This window comes from Protopterus annectens, chromosome 5.part0 (genome assembly GCF_019279795.1).
Source record: "Protopterus annectens isolate FY-2018-M chromosome 5.part0, PAN1.0, whole genome shotgun sequence".
NCBI classification, from domain to species: domain Eukaryota; kingdom Metazoa; phylum Chordata; order Ceratodontiformes; family Protopteridae; genus Protopterus; species Protopterus annectens.
In genome coordinates, this window is record NC_056735.1 from 374581472 (window position 1) to 374606741 (window position 25270).

The window sequence follows — 25270 nt, forward strand, 5'->3', positions numbered from 1 at the left end:
AATGTACAATAAATTAATTGATTGGCATAGATATTTTGTAAATGTCTTGAATGAATATTTGAAGGAAGGGCTTGTTTATGAAGAGTTATGTAGTGGGATATTAAAATTTATATGGAAAAAAGATGAGAAGAATGAAATAAAAAGTCAACAGCCATCACACTAAATAATAGAGATTATATTTTTTTATGAGAATACAGAGGAAAATAAAAGGACAGAGGAGGGATATTATGGAAGAAAGGGGAAGTCATGTCTGTTAAATCTGGTTGACTTCTTTGAGACAGTCACCGAAGCCATGGACGAGGTGAAAACGGTGCACACCGCTTACATTGACCTGGCCAAAGCCTTCAACATTATTCCCCACTCAGGCATAGTAGATAAACTCTCTCAGCTAGCCATCAATCCATGTGTTACGATATGGGTAACAAACTGGCTCACTGATAGAACCCATCTAATTAAAATAACCAAAAAAGCAGTATGAAAACGCTACTGGATGCTGGATACCTCCGAGAAACACGAGCACCAACAAGCTGTATTCCACAGATTTAATATATAACTGTTAAAAATGATGTAAGATTAAGCTCTTTCATCCAAATGCAATGTGGACTTCTTCAGAATAACATCAATTAACCAATTAGTCTTTTAAATATTCTTTTTTGCGCCAAAAGTTTAAAAAACAGCTTCATTTAAAGAAAAAGTGCATTTATCTAAAAACTGTACATTTCTATAAAAAAATGCATTTGAAATGTGCATTTAAAGTCACGTGTACCAAATAATGCTCAATTTCCTTATTGTAATTCATAAAATTTAATATATTATTTATGTCTTAAATTTTTTATGTCTTAAATTTTATAATGCATTATAATACCTATGGTTCGTGCAATACTTTATTAGTTCGATATTATGATTTAAATTGTAATTCATCTCAATTTCATTACCATCTTATAAATCAGTATATATACCAATATCGAATGAAATTGAATATAAAAAATAAGAAATAAAAATAAGGATAAAAATAAAAATAAAATCAAATTAATTCTTAATGTCAGCTAGAATATTATTCAACATTCATTTTCAAAAACAAAAATGTGAAATACATTACAATCCATACAAGCATATTCTTACGAATCCTACATGTTAACCTGTAAAACAGGTTTTATTGTGATGTAGTCATTTATGCCAGGTTCATTTGAAGCGTCAGTTAGTATCTGCCATTTAACTTCCTTCCTTGTGCTGTTGCTTGTGCTTTGCAATTTCGTTTGCTGTGCTGTGCTGTTGTGATTCAGCTTGCTGTGGATTGTTTCTGTGCTTGTTCATTAAAGCAGTTGTCCGTTTTGCTGAGCTCCGTGTGTGCCTTATTTTAGGTTTACAAGTTTTTATCTTGGGCACTCAAACCACTGGTTTAGTATCTGCCATATAACTTCCTTCAAGCCTAACAATGCTTTATAGTTGCCTGTTTGTCCTTGCCTAACTTGTTCCAGGATAGCAAATCTAAAAACATGACTTTCCCCATGTTTGTCTATATTTCTAAATAGGGCATTGGATTTGTCTTTTCTTTTTATGGCATACAAATGGTCATAAATTCTCCTTTTTAGCATTCTCTCCATTTTACCTATGTAGAAGCTCGGACAGGTCATACATTTGGCCATATATATATAATATACCTTGTGTTGCAATTTTCATGCTGAAATGTAATTTTGGTCCTATTTATGTTCTCCAGAATAATGCCTTCATTTTCCAGTATGACTTGACACTGTCTACAGCTGCCACATTCTGTAGAGTGTCTATTCTGCTGATTGATGTTCCTGACCATGTTACCCCTCTTCAAAATCATCTTTACATTTTTCCCCATTTTATATACAAACATCGGGGTTCCAATTCCTATGTAGGATCCGCTTTATTTAATTAACTTGGGGTGTGTATTCCAAAATACAAGCCTTATTATACCTTTTGTCCAGTTTTTCAGTCATGACAGTGGTTGTTAACTGTTCTCTTCCTAATAATGGAAAATATTTCTTACCCCATATTTATCAAGGATATCCACACCTCCAGGTTAGTGGCATTGCACGAAGTATCAGAAACCATCCATATGCGACTAACAGTGGGCAAGACTGCTTTTCAGTTTATAGCATCCTACAGACCACCCTCCCAAAGTCAGGAATCCCACTCGGCTTTCCTGATAACATTGGAGAACATGAAGATCTCTCCGAACACCATTATACTGGGTGACTTCAACTACCCAAACATTGACTGGGAGCACTACTCAAGCCCCAGCACCTTAGCCCAAAGGTTCCTGGAAATTATAAACTCAAATGCTATGGAACAACTAGTCACCACTCCCACAAGAGGGGACAACATACTAGACCTGATCATTACCAACATGGGGACTCTATGCTCCACACCAGAAGTATATCCCTCATTGGTAAGATCAGACCATAAATTAATTTCACTGGATGTCCACATCCCGACCCCACCCCAGCCCAGAAAACCACAGTGAAAAACTTCTCATAAGCGAACTTCTCACTTCTCAAAACCGAAGTGGAATCCTTCAAGGCCCCAGGGCCAGTGGAAACTACGGCCCAAACTGCAGAATCCTATATAAACGCATTCTACGGACATCTCCAGGAATGCATGGATCATGCTATCCCAAACAAAACCAAGACCCAATCATCCAAAGGCAGGCGTCCAGTCTGGTGGACCCCTGCCATAAATAAACTGTACAACAGAAGGAGGAAGCTACTACATGATAGAGCAAAATCCCTAATAGGGAAGGCATCTCTGATCAGTACTAGTAAAAAATTACGATCCCTCATAAAATCCTCCAAGGCCAGCTTCGAGAGAAAAAATGCACAGGACACCAAAGACAATCATAAGGCTTTTTTCAGTTATGTTAGGAACCTGGGATGCAACTCCCAGACTTGTTCTGAGTTGATTCTAAACGACAAAAAATACACTGAACCCACAGACATCGCCAATATCCTGGCAGACAGGTTCAGTGCAAACTTCTCCACCCCCTCCCCCCCAAAAGAGCAAGTATCTATTCCGGCAGAGGGCTGCCTCCCAAACATCTCTGATGCTCAGGTGAAGGCTGCCCTCTCCAAAGCAAAAAACACTGCTTCCATGGGACCAGATGGCGTCCCAGGTTACGTCCTACATGAACTCCAAGAGGAACTAATCCCTCAAATAAAACAGCTATACAATCTTAGCCTCACTACAGGATATGTGCCCACAGAATGGCGTACAGCAACAGTGGTCCCACTCCACAAAGGTGGAGCCTCTACGGACCCTGGAAACTATCGCCCCATAAGCCTGACTAGCTTAGTCTGCAAGGCTATGGAGAGGATCATCATGGAGCTCATAAACAAAGACATTGGGGACCTACAGACGCTAGATCCTACCCAGTTCAGCTTTGTCAAAGGCAGATCCTGCCTTTTGAACCTGGTTGACTTCTTTGAAACAGTCACCAAAGCCATAGATGAAGGGAAGGTAGTCCACACAGCCTATCTGGACCTTGCAAAGGCATTTGACAAAATACCCCACTCGGGCATCATAGATAAGCTATCCAGCTTAAATATAAACCCCTATGTCACAAGATGGGTCGCAAACTAGCTCAAAGACAGAACCCACAGAGTGAGAGTTGCTGGAGCCATGTCAGACTTGAAACTGGTCACAAGTGGCGTCCCACAGGGTTCTGTCCTGGGACCACTCTTGTTCGGTATATACTTTTCCGAGGTACAGGCAAACGTGGGAGGACTATGGCTCACCAAGTTCACAGACGACTGCAAACTGGGCGCCATAATCGACTCTCCAGCTGACACAAACATCCTTCAAAAAGGTCTCACAGAGACAGATAACTGGTGCCAGCGCCATGGTTTAAAGCTAAATGCCAAAAATGTATAGTCATACCCTTTGGCAAAAACAATGTGCCCACAAATTACCACATAGGCGGAAACCCATTAAGTACAGAGAAAGTTATTAGGGACCTGGGGACCCAAGTTGATAGCAATTTCTCCTTTGAAAACCACATTGCCAAAGTGGTTAGAAAGACCTTCTACATAGCCCACCTCATCACGAAGGGTTTCACATCTAGATCAAGAGAGGTAATCGTGCCCCTTTATTCATCCCTCATCAGGCCCATCATAGAATACAATGCCCCTTTTGGGATGTACCTTACCCGACACCTGCAGCAATTAAAAAGACTGCAAAAGTATCTCACCAAGAGGATCAAGGGTCTCAAACAGATGCCATATGCTGCTCGGTTAAAAAAACTCCAGCTCTACTCAGTTGCATACCGCCTACTTCAAGGTGATCGATGCCTGACATACAAACCTATGTCAAATCCAGAATTAATGGACATGCTCCACCTCAGTAAATCTAAATCCCTTAGAGCCACATGCTCGAGGGACTTGAACCTCAGCACAGAAATAAATAGAACTTGCTGGAGGGACAAGTTCATAACCCAGAGGCTCCCTTCGCTCTGGAATAGAATTCCAGTTCATGTGAGGCAGAGCACCTCACTGAATCTCTTCAAGAAGAATCTCGATAGGTGGATGGGGGATCGTAGGTTTGTCCCAGGGATTACTCCCGTGTCACTATTAGACAGAGGCACAGTAAACTAAACCTTAAAAAGGGCACAGTATACTCAAATCAAGGGGTGGCGTAAGCCATACAGAATCGGGCTAGGCTTATAATTGCCCCAGGGCAGATAGCCTAGTATGAACCTATGAACCTATGAACCTATTAATGTCCCATTAACTATATTAACTAGAGTGGGTTCAGGCCCATTTGCCTGACTCAATGTACTGAAACATACATCTCTTTGTAAAAAATCTTCCAACTGGGAAATACACTGTCCCGTATTGCATTTAGCTGTGTTGTTGCAAATAACACTCGCTCTAGGACTAGAACTATGTCTTACAGTACCTTTCATATTAGTTGTACCACTGTTCACTGTTGTTGAATAAGTTTTTCCTGCCATGGTACATTTGGGTTTGGTTCCTGTTCAACGAGATTCTTCATCCAGATTGTATAGTGAAAAGTCGAAAGTAAAATCTTTCTCAGATAACCTGCTGTTGTCGTTTGCGGTTTCCTGTATACTGACGTTTTCCAGAACTGCAGATGCACCAATAACTGCCCCATGGCCATTGGGAAGTTCGGAATCCACTATACTACCAGCAGATTGATTGGACCCTCTGCACTTACGTTGCGATGCCTGCCCATTCGGACCAAGTTGAGTCATTAATTCCAATAAACGAGTTACTTCTCCTTTGAGAATTGAGACTTCAGAATGCAGTCTCTGCAACTCGTCCTTGCCAGCCGGGGAAGACTTGTTGGAAGCAAATTCATCCAAGGTATCCATACCAAATGACCACTAAAGCACAATATAGCGTTCAAGCAACAATTAAATCTAATTAAAATAACCAAAAAAGCAGTATGAAAACGCTACTGGATGCTGGATACCTCCGAGAAACACGAACACCAACAAGCTGTATTCCACAGATTTAATATATAACTGTTAAAAATTATGTAAGATTAAGTGCTTTCATCCACATGCAATGTGGACTTCTTCAGAATAACATCAATTAACCAATTAGCCTTTTAAATATTCTTTTTGGTGCCAAAAGTTTAAAAAACAGCTTCATTTAAAGAAAAAGTGCATTTATCTAAAAACAGTACATTTCTATAAAAAATGCATTTGAAATGTGCATTTAAAGTCATGTGTACCAAATAATGCTCAATTTCCATATTGTAATTTATAAAATATAATATATTATTTATGTCTTAAATTTTTTATGTCTTAAATTTTATAATGCATTATTATACCTATGGTTCGTGCAATAATTTATTAGTTCGATATTATGATTTAAATTGTAATTCATCTCAATTTCATTACCATCTTATAAATCAATATATATACCAATATCAAATGAAATTGAATATAAAAAAATAAGAAATAAAAATAAGGATAAAAATAAAAATAAAATCAAATTAATTCTTAATGTCAGTTAGAATATTATTCAGCATTCTTTCTCAAAAACAAAAATGTGAAATACATTACAATCCATACAAGCATATTCTTATGAATCCTACATGTTAACCTGTAAAACAGGTTTTATTGTGATGTAGTCATTTATGCCAGGTTCATTTAAAGTGTCAGTTAGTATCTGCCATTTAACTTCCTTCAAGCCTAACAATGCTTTATAGTTGCCTCCTCTTTGTCCTTGCCTAACTTGTTCCAGGATAGCAAATCTAAAAACATGACTTTCCCCATGTTTGTCTATATGTCTAAATAGGGCATTGGATTTGTCTTTTCTTTTTATGGCATACAAATGGTCATAAATTCTCCTTTTTAGCATTCTCTCTGTTTTACCTATGTAGAAGCTCGGACAGGTCATACATTTGGCCATATATATAATATACCTCGTGTTGCAATTTCCATGCTGAAATGTAATTCTGGTCCTGTTTATGTTCTCCAGAATAATGCCTTCATTTTCTAGTATGACTTGACACTGTCAGCAGCTGCCACATTTTGTGTGTCTATTCTGCTGATTGATGTTCCTGACCATGTTACCCCTTTCCAAAATCTTTACATTTTTCCCCATTTTATATACAAACACCGGGGTATCTCCTACTATATTTTTATTTCGTTATCTGTTGTGAGTATGTTCCAATTCCTATGTAGGATCTGCTTTATTTAATTAACTTGGGGTGTGTATTCCAAAATACAAGCCTTATTATATCTTTTGTCCAGTTTGTCAGTCACAACAGTGGTTGTTAACTGTTCTCTTCCTAATACTGGAAAATATTTCTTACCCCATTCACCAACTACATATTCCTTAACATTGTTCAACAAGTGCAGTGGATACCCCCTGGCACTGAACAATGTTTTTACAAATTCAATTTCTTCAAGCATTTCCGAATATGTGGACGTCATTCTAGCTGCTCGTAGACACTGTCCTTTAAATATATTTCTCATCATTTTTGAGGATGGTTACTAGTATACTCCAAATAATTATTGGAGAATGTATCCTTCCTGTGTATATGAGATTTGAATCCATTGGCTGTACTAGATATGAACATATCCAAATACACTATACCTTCTATACTATAGGAATGTGTAAACTTTAAGTATTTACCTGTGTTATTCGTGTATGCAATGAACTCATCTATTTTATGTACTGGACCTTTCCATATAATAAGAATATCATCCAAGAACCTTGAATAATATCTTACATACTTAAAATATTCACTTTTGAAGATGTTCTTAGTCTCCCAATCTAGCATGACCAGATTTTCAAAAATGGAGGTACAAGCAGCCCCCATTGCTACTCCTCTGGTCTGCTTGTAATATTCACCCTCAAAATATATGTAGTTGTGTTCCAGTACCATAGACATAAGTTCCATTATTAAATTAATTTGTTCCCATTCTAAGCCTGAGTACTGCCTAATACTATTACAGAAACTTTCTAATCCTTCTTGTTTGGGAATCCTTCCTTCCAAACTTCAGGAGTTAAATTACCTAATAAAGCCCAAGAGTCCTTTATTAAATGAGGTATCCTGGAGTATATATGCATAAGCCATTTGTCAATAGCAGTACCCAATGGAAATGTTTTTGAATGGCTACCAGAAACAATAGGATGGAATGGAGGATCAGTAATGCTCTTGTGAACTTTAGGTATACCTACTATAGTTGCTAATATTGGATGTTCTACCTTTAGATATTTATAGGTATCATGTGTGATACGTCCATCTAATAAAAAGTCTTCCAGGTGTACGTCGATTCGTCTATATCCTATACTGATTTCATTTTTTGATACTATACTGTAGTTTCTGACTCCTGTAAAATTTTATACATCTTGTTTGTATATTCAAATGAGTTATATAAAACCACACCTCCACCTTTATCAGGTTTCATCACCCTGATGTTACTTTTGCTTTTTAACTGTTGAATTAGCTGTGTTTCTTCATCCATAAGGTTATTCAATACTTTCTTATATCTTGTACAGTTTTGTAAACAATATATTTCCCTAGTGACAATTTTTTCATACACTGCTACACTTGGGTGTATAGGAGGGATATAAACACTTTTTTTGCTCAACCCATCCTTAGTACCTGAACATGGTTAGTTAGTGGTCATTTGGTATGGATACCTAATCAAAACAGGTGAAGCCACCTCAAGCAGTAGACCCGTAACGGGCGTCGTACCCCAGGGATTGGTCTTGGGGCCTCTGTTATTTGGGATATACTTCTCTAAGGTGCACGCCAAAACCAGTGGCTATGGCTGACCAAGTTTGCGAATGACTACAAGCTGGGTGCAGTCATCATGTCCCCAAGTGATGTGGTCGTCCTCCAAGAGGGTCTCACCCAAACAAATGACTGGTGCTAGAAACATGGCCTCAAGCTGAATGCCAAAAAATGCATCATCATCCCCTTTGGGGAGAGTGACGTCCCCAGATATTATCACATTAATAACGTCATAATACACAATTAGTAGTGTGGGATTTGGGTACCCAGATCGATAGCAACCTGACTTTTGACCACCATGTTGCTTCCATTGCACGGAAAGCTTTCTACATGGCCCACCTCATAAGTAAGGGTATCTCATCCAAGGACAAAGAAGTCATAAAATCCCTGTATTCTTCCCTTATAAGGCCAATTACTGAGTATAACTCCCCCTTCATCATGTACCTCACAAAGCACATGCAGCAGCTGGAGAGACCACAGAGGTTCCTCACTAGGAGAATTCGGAGCCTAAACAATTACCCTACACAGACAGGCTAAAGCCCTGTCCCTCTACTCAGTTTCATACAGACTCCTCAGTGGTGACCTCTGTCTGGCATACAAAGCAATCTCAGACCCCACCTGGATGGGACTGCTGCATGTCCACAAGTCAAGCTCCACTCGAGCAACCCATACGTGTGACCTCCACCTGGTCTTTGATATCAATAGGATTTGTTGGCGGAACAGATTGGAATAGACTCCCTCTTCACATCAAGTGGAGTACCGCATTATCCCTTTTTAAGCAACCTGGATAACTGGATGGGAAACAAAAAATACACTCCTGGGATTCCACCTGTTTCCCTGCTGGACAGGATCTCTGGGTGCTGACTTGTCTAAACATAAGCTAAACTCTTGGCTAGGCTTATAAGGACCTCAGGGCCAATAGCCTAGTAACCGCCTATGATCTTATGGTATAAAAGGGAAGGGAAGTCAAGAATTGTTCTTGGTTGTAAAAGAAATTGCGGATGATATCAGTAAAAGGAAGGAAGTGAAACTTAATGGTAGGTGATGTTAACAAGGCTTTTGATACAGTAGAACATGATGCTTTGACAGATGTTATGTAGAAGTATGGAATAGGTAACTAAATTAAGAGACTGTGTATGTCAGCATATCAAAATAAAATGAGAGCGTTAGCAAATGGGTAGCTGAGCAAAGAAATATGCATGAAGTGTGGTATACGAAGAGGATGTCCCATAACTGGAATGTTGCATGTAATGATAATGAATGCAATAGTGAGTGAAGTAGATTATAAATTGAAAGATGCTAGATATATAATGCAAAAGAAGGTGGCAATTCTAGTAGTTTTGAAATACACAGCAATATAGATGTAGCTGTTAAGAGCAAAATATGGATGAGGGAAGTGTTGTTTGTCTGAATGGATGTTTAATGGAAATAGGAATGACCCTGAATAAAGTTAAAAGTAAAGGTTTGGGTGATGTGGTGAAAATTGGAGGGGTGTACTTTTCAGTGAATGAAGTATCTTTGCTAGGTTTAAAATTTGGGAAAAATGATGCAGTTGTAATACAATGGGAGAGTCTGATAAAAGAAATGACAGAACTATGTGTTCTGTTGATAGCTTAAATAGATTAACATTCAGCATTTAGTTTGTTTGTTTGTGTCTTTCGGCTTTTCCCAGTTAGAGGTCGCCACAGCGGAACTCCGGTCCACTAATGATTGGCAGTAGATTTTTACATGCCGAATTGCCGGCCCTGACGGACAACCTTCAATGAAGGCACGCCCATTCACACATGTCTCCACACAAAAGACGCTCTAGCTGAGAATCGAACAGGACAACGTCTTACTGTGAGGCGACAATGCTACCGCACCACCACCGCAGTCTAATATAGAATAGAATACAATAGAATAGCATTCAAGAAAATACATACAGGGGGTAAAGTAAAATTAGGCACATACAAGTGCGGACATTGCAATCAGTGTGAATACATTATGAATACTAATGAAATTTACCTTGAGAGTAGGAAAAGGTGGATAAAGACTGAAGAGTACTACAACTGTGAATCTAAGGGGTTAGTATATTTAGCTGTTTGCCACAAGTGTAAATCTTTCTATGTGGGGAAAACGGAAAGGACCCTAAAAAGAAGAATATATGAACATGTCTATGACATGTCCAAGGGTAAGGAAACTAACGCCCTATTTAAACATTCTAAGGAATGTGATGGTTGTAAATTTCATTTTAAAGTACTTGAACAAATTAATAAAGATATAAGGGGTGGCCCATGGGAGGAAAAAATAGAATACAGAGAATTATGGTGGCAAGTAACCCTGGAATCAGGAAAAAGCCCAGGGCTAAATGATTATATTTCTATTTTGCCACTTCTAAAAATGAGGGCTGCTAAACTTTGAATTGTGTTCAATAAATGTAATATTCTTTGTGGACTGAAGGTGGCACTGTTGCCTGTAATGTTGTGATAAAAAGAAATTTAAAAACCAATTCATGCACTTTTTGCTTTTAAAGTATATTTTATAGTTTTTTTAAATTAAAGTGGTTATTTATTGTAATTTGAAATTGTATATAATGTTGGTAAACCTTATAAATTATTACACAGAAGGGTTAAGAAAGTTAGATAAACTTAAACAGTTTCACAATGGGAATGAATAATAATTGAATATTCATCAGGTCATTTAAATATGCGACTGAGCATTGGTTTATTTCCTAATTGGAATTTTAAATTCATTGTTTTTTTGGTTTTGGAGGGACTATATAAACATTGTTTATGTGTTTCAAGATAAGCATCTGAAGAAGTCTGATTTATGTGGACGAAAACGCGAACATTTTATATAAGGTGTTTATGTTATTTTAATTGAGTTTCTTAATAAACTACAAGAGTTCCAGTTCTATTGGACTTGTTTCTTTCGCCAGTGGCATCCTTTTTTTGGTTCTAGTTGATTTTAGGAGTGCTACCTGCATTCATTCATTCAGGAAAAGGCTTTATCTACATTAATGGGAAAAATAGCATATATGTCAAATGTTTATATGATCCCAGGAAATTATTAAGAAGAAATTGTGCAATTCTTTCATATAGGGTTGAAGATTAAACCCCGTGAAAGGAGCTGTGCTGTATATGAGTGAAGATGAAGGGGGATTGGGGATATTAAATCCAGTTGTTTATCCTGTTTCTTTAAACATGTATAGAGTATTAAAGTGGGTAAAGGAAGAGAATGAGAATTTAATAATGAGAATGTTTAAATATAAGTACAACAAATTTGAGAGATGATAAGAATAAAAAAAAAGAGAAAAAGAATACGTAAATGAAGAAAGTTAAAATTATCAAGAAAAAATACTAACATGGAATATTTATCTGTAGTGAAAGATAGAAGGATGTGGTATAACAATGGGATGAAAAATTATTCTTATTATGTAAATCCATGGGAACGTTTACCAGAAGATGTAATTAAAGCCATTAAACTAAGGAAAAGGTGGTGTATCAAGATAGTAGAGTGTCAGGATTTCCTATGGAGACTGGTAATAAATAAGTTACCAGTAAAGGAGAATGTGCCATATAAAAACAAAGTTGAAACTACGTGTTTATTTTGTGGGGAGGAAGAAATGTGAAAGAGGGATGAAACTCTGGAAAAAGTTGTATGAAGAAATTTTTTTAGAATATTAATGGCATAATATAGATATGATTATGTATGGATATTAGAAGAATAAGAAGAAAGAATATGTGAGAAGGGTAGATAAAAATTTAGTTAATGTAATATTGGGTATTTGGAATAAAAAAAACTGAGTGTACATTTTGTAAATATGTAATTTTTTTTTTTTCTAAATAAAGGACCTCTATTCTTTTCAATAGGAGCCATAGGATCTTTTACATCCACCTGAGCTACCACCAACTCATGCAGATGAGTCCTCGGTTTAACATCTCATCTAAAAGATGACACACTCAAGAGTGCAAGATCCCCTTATACTGCACTGCAGGCTCAGCAATCAGTCTGGGAATAGAACTCCAGCTCTCCGCATTAAAGGTGAGTGTGCTACCTTTTGTGCCACTGACACTGACATACAATTTATTCTCCTAATGTAAATTGGCTGCAATTTATTTCTATTCTCAGCTATTTCAACCTCTACACTACTACCCCTCCTCCAACAATCTAGGTGGCAGATAGACTGTGCTATTTAACCTATGAACACAGCCTAGCTGTTGCATAGTCTGCAGTACTTTGCCTATGTACACAGCCTGGGTGGTAGGCAGGACATGCTACTTAACCTATGCATACATCCTAGGTGGCAAATAGATGGTGGTCCTTCTGTCATCTGGACATTTTAACTACTTATCTACGTGGCAGGCTGCATTTACAGTTCTTTTAACTCATAGTCTAGGAGTCAGATATATACTGCACTTTCAGTTAATTTCCTGACACAACCAGTGTAGCTGAAAATTATAACATTGTCTTCTGTCTGCAGAATCTACTTTATAGTTTATTATTATTATTATTATTATTATTACAGCCTACTCTTAACTTACCATAGATTATCTCAGCTACTGTCTATTACCTCTTCCCAAACTCTCAACCCAGCCACTCTGAACTGAACAAACAAAAAATGTTTATTGTTGACCTATTGAACTATATCAATGTAAAATTGTTACTTAGCTTCTTTTTAATGCAACTTTAACTTTATGCATGTAACCCAACATATGTGAATAGTTTTGCTATAACTGCCATTATATCAATATTGTTTAAAATTGTACTTGTTTTAAAATGTATTACTGGAGCTTTTCTCCTCGGGTCTCGACTAAAAATGGGCCACAAGCCCAGTTGGACAAACCCGGTTAACAAATGTCAATAAATAAATAAACTGTCCATCATCTCTCAACTATAATACCTCCTTCCCTCTTAAAACATGCCAGTCTCAATCATCTCTGTTCTACTCCTACCCCCACTACTCCTCCTACTCACTATCACAACACCTCCCACACTCCTAGCCTCAATCTATAAAGTCCCCACCTACCCTCACTCACACACTTTCTCTTATCCTCAGCAACCTACAGACACCTCTGTATCCATCCTTCCAACAAACACACCCGTCCCCAACATAAAAATCCCTCTCTCCTACCATCTTTCATCTAAAACTAAGGCAATATACCTTAACAACTACCCACTAAAAAAGAAACCATACTATTTCCCAAGGACCCTGCTCTTATCAGGTGACATACATCCTAATCCTGGTCCTACTACAAACTCTTCCACCCCACAAAATACCTCCCCCAATTCTAACCGGTCATCCAATTCAAACAAATTTCTTTCTATTCTATGAATACTCAAAGTATCCTTAACAAAGTAAGCCAGTTTCATGTATGGGTAGCTCATACTCCAGACATTATCACTGTAACTGAAACTTGGCTTAAACCCCAAAATCAAGATAAAGGCATTCTCCCTCCTGTTTACAACATACTTTGCCAAGACAGCTTAAAGAAAAAAGGCAGTAGTGGTGCCATAGTCTACTCTAATAACCTTACGCTCTCCCATCCTAAGCAACCATTTCCCTCCTTTAAACCTGCTGAAATACAAGCAGCAAACCTTAAACTCAATGACTATAATACCATTATAGTAGTAGCCATATATATTCCACCGGGGGACAACATTCCCCTACTGGAAAACATACTCTCATATCTCTCCCAAAACATCCCTAATGAACCTATCCTCCTCAGGGACGTAAACATTAATTGGCAGAACCTCAACAATCCTAACTCTCAGAATCATATAAATCTCTACTGATTTACAGAACTAATATCTCAACATACCCACACTAATAACTCGTGCTCTCCAAGCTCCCTGATTGACTGGATACTTGTTTCAAATTCCAGAAAATAACATAATCCAGAAACTCTACCTGATTCCCTGAGTGATCACTTGCCTATAAAAATGCTCAGATATACTAACCATTTCTTGAAACCACATTGACTTATCACCTGCCATAAACTTTCTAACTTCAACCCAGATACATTTAGAACTCTTCTCTCTAGAGTTAACTGGGACTTCCTTATACAGTTCCCACTAGACAATGCAGTAAAAGCCTTCAGCTCAACTTTGCTTAGCATTCTAAACTCCCTAGCCCCACCTAGAAAAGTCTGGATAAAAGCAAACATTTCACATTGGTTATCTAAAACCACCCATACCCTTATGGAAGCCAGAGATAGGGCCTGGAAAAAAAATGGGAACAATCCAAACTTCCAGCTGATTGGCAAAAGTACAAAGAACTTCATAATCAAACAAAAAAAAACTCATCAACAAAGATAAAAAAGATTTCTATTATAATCCCCCAACAACATTAAAAGCTGATCCAAAAAAATCTGGAATGCTATAATCTAGATACTACATCCTGGCAATCCAATCTCACAAAATACATGTCCTGACAGGTCCTGTGAACAGACTGCCAATACCTTTAACACTTATTTTATTGAATCTATTTCCAAACTATTTAACACCAGCCCCTCAATCAACACCTCCAATCTCCCTGAACCCCACTCAACTGCTAACTCAGTAAACTCCTTCTCTTTCAAACCTGTTCCTACTAACTATATCAAAACTCTACTCTCTAACCTCAAACTATACTCTGTATCAGCTGACTATATCCCTTCATATTTTCTCCAGACTGCAGCACACTTCCTTGCTATGCCTGTATCTATCCTAGTAAGGCACTCCATCTCTGAATCCAAAGTTCCATCTATCTGGAAACAGTTCTACACTCTTCCTATTCACAACGGAGGTAACTCCACAGAAATATCTAATTTCAGACCTATCGCTATCCTGTCTGCTCTCTCAAAAATCCTCAAGAAATGCATACACAAACAAGCAATGCATTATTGCATAAGATAAAAACTGTTCATCCCTATTCAGCATGGTTTCCATCCCAAGCATAGTACCACCAGAACTCTTTTATCATTTCTCAACACTATTACTCTAGCCAAAGACGATCACAAACTCATATCTTGCCTATTCCTTGACCTTTCAAAAGGCTTTTGACACTGTCTCTCACTCTTTGCTACTTAATAAACTCACAGACCTTAATTTCTCTCCTGATACAGTAGCATGGTTCTCCAGCTATCTCACCGATAGGCAGCAGTCAGTCAGATGGGACTCTACACTATCTTCCCTGCTTCAAGTAAAAACCTGGTTTCCCTGAAGGATCCATTCTTGGACCTCTACTTTTTAATATCTTCACCAACTCACTTTACTTCTCTTGTCCTCTGTCTATCATTGTCCAATATGCAGATGACTCTACAGTCATCACTATTGCTAACTCCCCCTCCGAACTCCTATCAACTACCCCGATATCTTTTAACTCAGTTGAGACTTGGCTCACAAAAAATAGCTTATCCTCAACCATAAAAAAAAAAAAATTGCTACTTTTTCTTCCTAAATCTGCTAACTACATAAAATCTTCCTTTTCCGCAACATCCTTAAACAGTACTACTATAGAAGTTGAATCTAGCACTAAACTACTTGGCATCACCATTGATGATCAACTAAAATTTGATCTACACATCAACAATTGTATCAGGAAAAATGCATCAGAAGCTTGGACTCCTGTACAGGAATAACAAATTCCTCACCACTGAAGCCAGGCATACACTTGCCCATGCCTATCTTCTACCTTGTCTAACTTACTGTTCCTAAATACTCACTAATCTGAACTCCTCCCTATTTACCAAACTAGAATCAAGCTATCACAAGATAGCCAGATTCACAGCTCAACAAACATATAAATCTCACCACTGTCTCTCCCTAAAATACCTGAACTGGCTCAAACTACCTCACCTGCTTCTCAGCACCAAATTATACATTAAATTCTGTATCAACCATCTTTCTGCCCAGCTCTATCATCTCTCATCTCCCATTATTCTCCTACCAGAGGCCTATTAAAGGTTCACAAACTAAAATCTAAGACTGGCTGCATCTTATATAGCTACCACCCCTCTATTGCACGGAACAAACTCCCACTAGAAATAAGGAACCCCACACACTCCAAACAAATTAAGCTAGCTACCAAAAACTACTTTAAAAACACCAGACCTGTCACTGTTCACACCCTCCCTAACCACAACCAACCTACTTAGTACTGTTTAACTAATACACAGCATGAACAAATTACTTCCTATACTATCTAATAAAGTCCTAAACTTAAGCTATACTCTGCCCTTTGAACTTCAGATTAACATATACTTGTCAAACCACTACTATTTACTTCCCATGCTTTAATTGTTACTCATCCTGTTTGACTTTAGTACTGTATAATTTGACAACTAATGTATTGATGATTGTAGCCTCTTAAATATTTTTGTGTTATTCTAATGTTGAATGTCTCTATTTATATTGTAATGTTTTATATGTACATCTTGGAGGTTTTCTCCCCGGGACGCTGCTGAAAAAGGGCTTGAGCTCAATCAAACACTCCTGGTCAACAAATGTGAATTAAATAAATAAATACATAAATTTATAGCACTGACAAAATTTAGACTAGAATGTTTCGTTAACCTACCCTTCCACCTCCTCTTATTAGCATGGAAATGACATTATTACACTTCTTATTGTCAGACTTCTACCAGAGCCTTCTCTCCATTTTATCACCTCTATCACCCTCCATGTACCCACTATATTATATATACTAATCCTCTGACATCTCCCCATCCAAGCACTATCTCTGTCTCTATACATTATAACCCTAACTAGGCTCCCCCTTGAAATTTTGGCACTTGAAATGCTGAGTGTTAACAAGCCAAAAACAAAATAATAAAAAAAAGTGAAACTACAGAAGAAGGGCAAATCTCAAATATTGCTCTTCTCCTTTAAACTGTTTTTCAACAGAACAAGTTCCCATGCACACCCTGATGTGGAGGCAAGCCCCCCACACCCCCTGACCTTATATATACCAACTCCAAGATCACCATACCTCAGAGAAAAGGGAATATTTCAAGAAATGTCCATTTCATACTTAGTATATGTAAGTCTATTTTTTTGACATTCAGTCTCCATGTTTTGGGTCTTGTTTGAGCAGGTCCCAACATTTCCAATGGTTACCCCCAACTATCTTGCAGCCTCATGATGCCGATTTCTAATCTCTTAACACTCTCCTTAGCATGCCAGCTTACTATTTTTTCTGTCACTTTTGTAAATCAGTTTGTGTGTACACCTTTAACAAGCTTCTCAGTCAGTAAGCACATGCCTATATCCACTGAGCACATGGGAGATGTGAGTGCCATTTTGAGTGAGCAGCCAGACTGCGAGCATGCAAGTATGTAGTCAGTTAGTTAGATAGTTTGTTTAAGTTCAATGCTCATGCCTTTCATCCTTATGTATTTGTATACAATAAACTACTTAAATGAACACCCAAGCCTGAAACACTTCTTAATGCACATAAGGAGAGCAACAACTTTAGCCTTCACTCTATTCATTACATATATTTTGCCTCTTTCTCATCCATGTCAGGAGTCCTCCAACCCTACTCAGGCCCACAACAGGCAAATAAGAAAACACAATCTTCCAAATGACATCAGCAATAAACTCTTTTATGCTACTAGGTAACAATTTATTTTGCAAGCCATACTTCTACTAAGGTCACCAATCCCCATCTCTAAAATTAAGGATCTTCTCTCAAAACTCCAGTGTCTCCTACTCAAACTTATACATTCAGGAGCTATTCACTCAAACGTAGAACCACCTCAACCCAGCCCCCAATTACAGAACCCAATCACCCATTATATCAGAAATAAAGACCTTAAAACTGCTTGCCTTAATGCATGCAGTCTTAATAATTAATGGACCAGTCTTGAAGCATGGTTTGTAACAGAAAATACCTATATTATTGCGATTTCAGAACCCTGGTTGAAGGATAATTGCTACCCCTCTACTATTATATGAGTTATTATTATATTAGTGCATGCAACATTTTAGCAACACATTTTGTCTTTTTTTTAATGTTAAGTGTATAGATTCATTGTGTAGTGGTTCCCTTACAGCATTCGATTAGATAAATGTGTGAGTTATTTTAAATTCAACATAAATGTGTGACAACCAATGAGAATGGATGGTAAAGCATAAAGGAAGGAACATTTGTGAACTTTGTTTGTCTGATAAAGTTTTACACATTGCGAAATGAAAGCACTAACCAGCTTTTATTGTTTTATGTATTAAAGTGGTGTTTGCACCTTTTGAGTACTTGTATACAGTTTACAGTCGTTCTTGAAGCTGTTTCTACATCCGTTGACTGCCTTTGGGATTTTTTTATACATTTAACTTACTTTGGATCCAGCATCAGTTTCCCTTTCAACAATAACTGTACATTGTCTGAATATACATATTAATAATTATATATATATATATATATATATATATATATATATATATATATATATAAGCCAAATTTTGCAGAAATTAAAAAAGTGCTCAGTGTTTAGAGAGGCGCTCTACATTTCTTTGTTTCTATCATTTTCTATTTAGCAAAAATGTAGTATATCTTGTTTGATACATACCTCCTGGGGTGGAATAGCAAATGATATTGTTCTTAGGTCAACTCGTCGAAAAGAGTCAGTGCAGGGAAGTATCCAGAAAATACCTAAAATTGACATGTATAATATTATAATGTTATTGAAGGCAAGCAGAAGTTCTGATAAAAGTAAAAGCAGATCAAAACTCTGAAGTGCAGTCCCTGTATAACTGTTACTCTACAGTGCTCTGCTCTTTTTATATATACTCCACCTTTAAACTGCTGATACCTCAGCCTGACCTTCTTTTATGACAACTACAAGACCAGTTAAGACTTTTGTTTAATTTAGGAGCTAATAACATTTTTCTTTTATTTGAGGCCTTTACTTATTAGAATCAAATCACTGAAGGTTGAACGTCGAGCTGGCACCTCGGCGTTCGTGAAAATCTACTGCCAGTCATTAGCGGACCGAAGTTCTGCTGTGGTGACACCTAACCGGGAAAAGCCGAAAGACAACAACAACTTATTAGAATCAAATTAGTAGTAAATATATATACAAAATGCCAAAAAGTTTGCTGACTGGATGTTACACACTCAAAGGAATTTTTACAGAAGTCCCACTTCTCAGAAACTCCATGTTATTATGCTTTTAAGTGTTACAGAATAGTCTGTGTGGAAGTAGTAATCCAGACGTTCCAGTCCAGAAGTCATACTCTGAATGTTCCAGTTTTATTACCTTACTATTTTTGCAATTCCTTATTTATTGCTTGTTAGGCCCTTTTTACCACTTTCTGAGTTCTCCCTTCATTCTTTTTACTTCTATATACCTATTGTGACATTCCATCTTTTTTCATACACAGTGATGACTCCTATATTATCTGCTATTCCTTATTTGCTACATGATTTAACTATGTAGTGCTCTGTACTATAGCTTTGAGAGCTTCCCAGTCCCCTGCAATGTTGTCTGGCACGTTATGACATGCCTGCTACCAACATGTGAGAAGTGGTGCTGATAGCAAATGGAATCCCCTGCAATGCAATATTGCATATCAAGGCATAGTAGCTACCCGCATGTGAGATGGATAATCAACAGAAGTAATCTCATGTCATGTTGTCCGTCATGTCAACACATCCCAATACCCTCATATGAGAGATGACATCATTTCCGGGAGGCTATTCCCTGTAGTGCAGCAACATCATTGAAAACTAAATACAGGCTAACACTGAAGATAGTTTACAGACAAGTTTTTTAGATAACTTCAGTCTTTTACTGGATGAGGTATTATGCAATGCAAATGAATGTTTGGCAGAAATTTAATTTTTTAATATTCAGGAACTACCATGCCAATGCGCTATCATCATCATCTTTCGGCTGTTCCCGTTAGGGGTTGCCACAGTGGATCATCTATTTCCATTTCCTCCTGTCCTCTGCATCTTGCTTTGTCACACCAACCACCTGCATGTCCTCTCTCACCACATCCATAAACCTTATTGTAGGCCTTCCTCTTTTCCTGTTACGTTAGCTTCATCCTTAGCATCTTTTTCCCAATATACTCAGCATCCCTCCTCAGCACATGTCCAAACCAATGTAATATTGCCTCTCTGGCTTTGTCTCCAAACCTTCCAACCTGGGCTGACCATCTAATATACTTATTCCTAATCCTGTCCACCCTTGTCACACCCAGTGCAAATCTTAACACCTTTAACTCTGCCACATCCAGCTCTAACTCCTGCATTTTTGTCAATGCCACTGTCTCCAACCCATATAACATAGCTGGTCTCACTACCCTCTTGTAGACCTTCCCTTTCACTCTTCCTGGTACTCGTCTGTCACAAATCACTCCTGACACTCTTCTCCACCCACTCACCCCTGCCTGTACTCTCTTCTTCACCTCTCTTCCACACTCACCATTACTCTGAACTATTGATCCCAAGTATTTAAACTCATTCACCTTCACCACCTCTACTCCCTACATCCTCACCATTCCTCTATCCTCCCTCTCATTCACACACATATATTCTGTCTTAGTCCTGCTGACTTTCATTCCTCTTCCCTCTAGAGCATATCTCCATCTCTCCAGGGTCTCCTCCACCTGTTCCCTGCTCTCAATACAGATCACAATGTCAACTGCAAACATCATAGTCCATGGGGACTCCTGTCTGATCTCGTCTGTCAACCTCACCATTGCAAATAAGAAAGGGCTCAGAGCTGATCCTTGATGTAATCCCACCTCCACCTTAAACGCATCCGTCACTCCCACCGCAGACCTCACCGCTGTCAAACTACCCTCGTACATATCCTGTACCACTCTTGCATACTTCTCTGACACTCCCGACTTCCTCCTAGGCGCCCTGTCATATGCTTTCTCTAAGTCTACAAAAACACAATGCAACTCCTTCTGACCTTCTCTGTACTTCTCCATCAACATTCTCAGAGCAAACATTGCATCTGTAGTGCTCTTTCCCGGCATGAAACCATACTGCTGATCACTAATCATCATGTCCCTTCTTAACCTAGCTTCCACTACTCTTTCCCATAACTTCATGCTGTGACTGATTAATTTAATCCCGCTCTTGTTACTACATCTCTGCACATCACCCTTATTCTTAAATATTGGTACCAAAACACTTTTTCTCCATTCCTCAGGCATACTCTCACGTTCCAAAATGTCATTAAACAATCTGGTTAAAAACTCCACTGCCATTTCACCTAAACACCTCCATGCTTCCACAGGTATGTCATCTGGACCAACAGCCTTTCCATTCTTCATCCTCTTCATAGCTGTCCTTACTTCCTCCTCGTCCATGCTAATCCATTGCACTTCATGATTCACTATCCCCACATCATCCAACCTTCTCTCCCTCTCATTCTCTTCATACATCAACCCCTCAAAGTACTCTTTCCATCTCCTCAATACACTATACCAACATATATTCAGCAAAAATGTTATGTAGCTTTAAAACAAAAGCAGTAATTATATGAAAGTTTTACTGTTAATAGGGGTCTGTCAGATAAACCAGCATTTCATAATGCTTGTAAAATCTCACATACCAGGTCTAGAGTTACAGAAGACACAATTACTTTAAATGTCACATTATTTTAAAAATACAGTGCATAGAAAACACTTTTTTCTTTATATGTTTTATCAGAAGTCTTATACAAGATGGGTAATTATGCCAGATGAAGCAATGGCAGACACAGAATTCTGTTAAGGCAATTTAAATAAAAGTTAATGTTCGGTGTTAATGGGAGCATGTTAGTTAAATCAACAATTACTAATGCTTGTAAGATTTTACATACCAAGTTTATACTCACAGAAAAATATCGTTATTTTAATTATTAAGTTGCCTTTAAAATGCAGAGCATTGAAATACCTATCTTTTTATCTATATTATCTTAGAGAGAAAGGATAGTAATCCGTGTGAAACAATGGTCACTACAACATTCTGACATGGTGTTTTAAATAAAAGTTAGAATTCTGATCAAAGTTTTACTTTAACAGGACTCTATCAGTTAACTCAATATTTCATAATGCCTGTGAGAACTCACATATCAGGTCTGGATTCACAGAAGGTAAAAATATTTTAAAAATATTAAATTGTTTAAAAATGTAATGTGTAGAAATAACTGTGAAACAATGGTATTACCCAGCCTCATCAGTCCTGCACTTATACTGTGTGAATTCTTTCAATAGGGAATACAAATTACTGAAAGAAGAATAAAACATATAGGGTGGTATTCATAGTCCTGTGATTTGCACTTTTGTAGCTTTTGTTTGTGAATAGCGTGGCTATGCCTATATGCAAATATATTAAGCACAAGTCATTTCTGTTAAATACATCAGTGTGAACGCTTTTAGAAACAGATGCCCACTTTCATGAAATGCTTAAAGTTGATGAGCAATGTTTTAAAAATTGTAAAAGTACTACGTAGAAACAGTAAAGCTTGACCAAGTTAGATTTTTTTTCAGATATTATTTGCAAGCGTGGCTGTGAGCAAGCCTGTTAAAAGTATTGACAGATATTTGAAATGAATATTGCCCTATGCAGCTATTTATAATGAGTTTAAAAAAATATAAAGGGGCTTTATGAATTTTCTATAGTGGTGTCCTTATGTGGACACCCTGATGGTTGCACTAAAAGATGGAAAGAAAAAGAGAGAAAAGATGGAATAGTGGGGGAAATAACAAAGAGGTGCACACAAAAGGAACACATCAAGGGGGTTGTACTGAAGTAGTAGGAGAGGAGGGGGTCTATATTTTTGGCATGCAATAGACCTCCTATTTTTTTTCATATCATATTTTATCATGGGTCACTTCACCACCCAACTGACATATGATCAGGTTGCGAAGAATAAATGGCCTCTGTGAATTGCTACCTGCACTTACGAGCAAACAGTGCCAACTGACTTAATGCATAAGGCACTCACAGGAGTCATAAGCCATGGCTCCAGTGGATAGCCTTTATAACCTGAAAAAAGGAGAAAAGAGTGGAGATACAATAAGGGAAGTGTGATTTCATGCTAATCATTGCATTTTTCTAATAATAACTAATTATTTAGCTATAATTAAACTTTCCGCTTACCAACAAGGTGACTATGGGACATCCTATTGTGCAGGAAGAGAAGGCAGAGTCTGCCAAATATGGGAATCATGGGCACTGCAAGGGTGCAAGGGTACTGGGCTTACATGTTTGTGATGAACCCCCATACGTCACACACTACCCAGCAATTAATGGAATGATAGCCCTTCCTGTTTTGCTACTGCTCCCCCGTGGACCTGATGGGGCCCTAATGGCACCATGGGTGCAGTCTATCATATGAAGCACCTCACGGAAATCTGCCATTCCATAAAAGGCATTCATAGTCTGGGATCAGTCCTAGGGTGACATGGGAAATAGATGCACTGATCCACACATGCCAAAATTATACCGAGGACCAGCTGAAGTATCATCAAGGCAGAAGCCTGAGGAATACCCATCATGTCCCCAGTCTATCTCTGGAAGGTCCTTATGGCAAGTATAGTGAGGTCTAGTATCCACAGGTATAGGAAAATAACACATCTCCCAAGCTAAAGCTGTTACAATGTCCCAGATCTTACAACATCCCAGTCCACTCTAAATTTATCAAGGGTTTCCTGATTATCAAATGTATATGTCAATATCTTCACCTTCTTGGCCAGTGAGCACCACTGAGAATATGTGGTCTTGGTTCAGCCAAGAAAAGCAGTGCACACTAAGAAACACCTAAGCTATCAGCAAGAGACAGTGTCTTCACTTATTGCAAAGTAGATAGAAAAGGGATGATTCTGCCTTTTTTAATGCATCTGTGGACAGTGTTGAAATTTTGTCAAAATATGACTATGAATCACAAACAAGTAGGAAGAGGGCTTATTAGTATAACACCTTTTTCATCATTTCCCATTTCTACTTTATTATTCCTTCATATGAATATATTTATTCTAGACCATTGTGCATAAGCAAAAATGGTCTCTATGAATCACTGCAGAATTGCCTTTAAAAGCAAACAGTGCCAATTGCCTTAATGCATTTACCTAATGGCTATAAATGCTGCTCATAACATCTTTTGCCATTCTTTACAGATCTAGAGGTCCCAATTGTGTAAGCACTAACCAGACAGAAGTCTAATCTGAGTAACAAAATATGTCAGCTGTGCAATCCAGACAGGGCCAGAGGTTGTATGTGCCAGTATTAGCTAGAGGGCTTCAAGAAACCTAACCTCTAATCGGGCCAGGCTTACCCACTTAAAAAATAAGAAAATATTGCCAAACTACTACCCCTTAATAAAAACATTATATTACAGATAAAAGGGATCTATATCATATAGTCGAAGTGTCAAAACTGTATCGAACCCAAAAGTTTGAAAACTGAATACTCCGAACACTCAGAACAGCGATTTTTTTCCCAGGGAAAAAAATCACTGTTCTGGTACAAAACGCGGAAACACACGAACACTAAATAACTGTTTCTAATGTGGGGGGCTTTGCCCCCCACCCCCCTACTTAACTATACCACCTCCGAGATCGCACCACAGTGGAGGAAGTAGCAAAGCTGCAGAACTGGCCCATCGAATTCTTTCCCTGGGAAAGAATTCAATGTTCTGCGACTTCGTTATTTTCAGACATCAAACTTCCCAGTTCGAAGTTACAGCGTTCAGACTTATGAGCGTTTGGACTTCCGATATTGACCCGATAAAAGCATACAAAGGCATCATCCAGAAGGCATAGATTATTGATCCAGATGTCTCATGTGTGAATCCCCACTGTATTATCAGAGACCAGTCTTATGCGTGTATCAAAATATGCCTTTTGCACAGATTGCGTAAGATGGTAGTAGCTCTGCAGATGAAAAGATCCCACAGCATTTGTCAAAAGAATAGAGGAAGTTTTCCAGTGCCCTGGCCAACCTTCCCCACACCCACCTAACTATATATATATATATATATATATATATATATATATATATATATACCCAACAGCAAGATTGCAATACCCAACTCCAAGATTGCATTACAGTGGGGGAAAAGGG

The 25270-nt window shown here is 37.9% G+C and overlaps 1 protein-coding gene across 2 annotated transcripts in view; it reads right to left on the reverse strand.

Annotated features, from left to right (window-relative positions):
• LOC122802641 (stomatin-like) overlaps nt 1-25270 on the reverse strand; it is a 277078-nt gene that overhangs the window by 109040 nt on the left and 142768 nt on the right. For both annotated transcript variants that reach the window (XM_044072340.1, XM_044072339.1), the window contains one exon: nt 18771-18853. In XM_044072340.1, coding sequence (XP_043928275.1) covers nt 18771-18853 — 83 coding nt within the window. The remainder of the gene's footprint in view (nt 1-18770; nt 18854-25270) is intronic.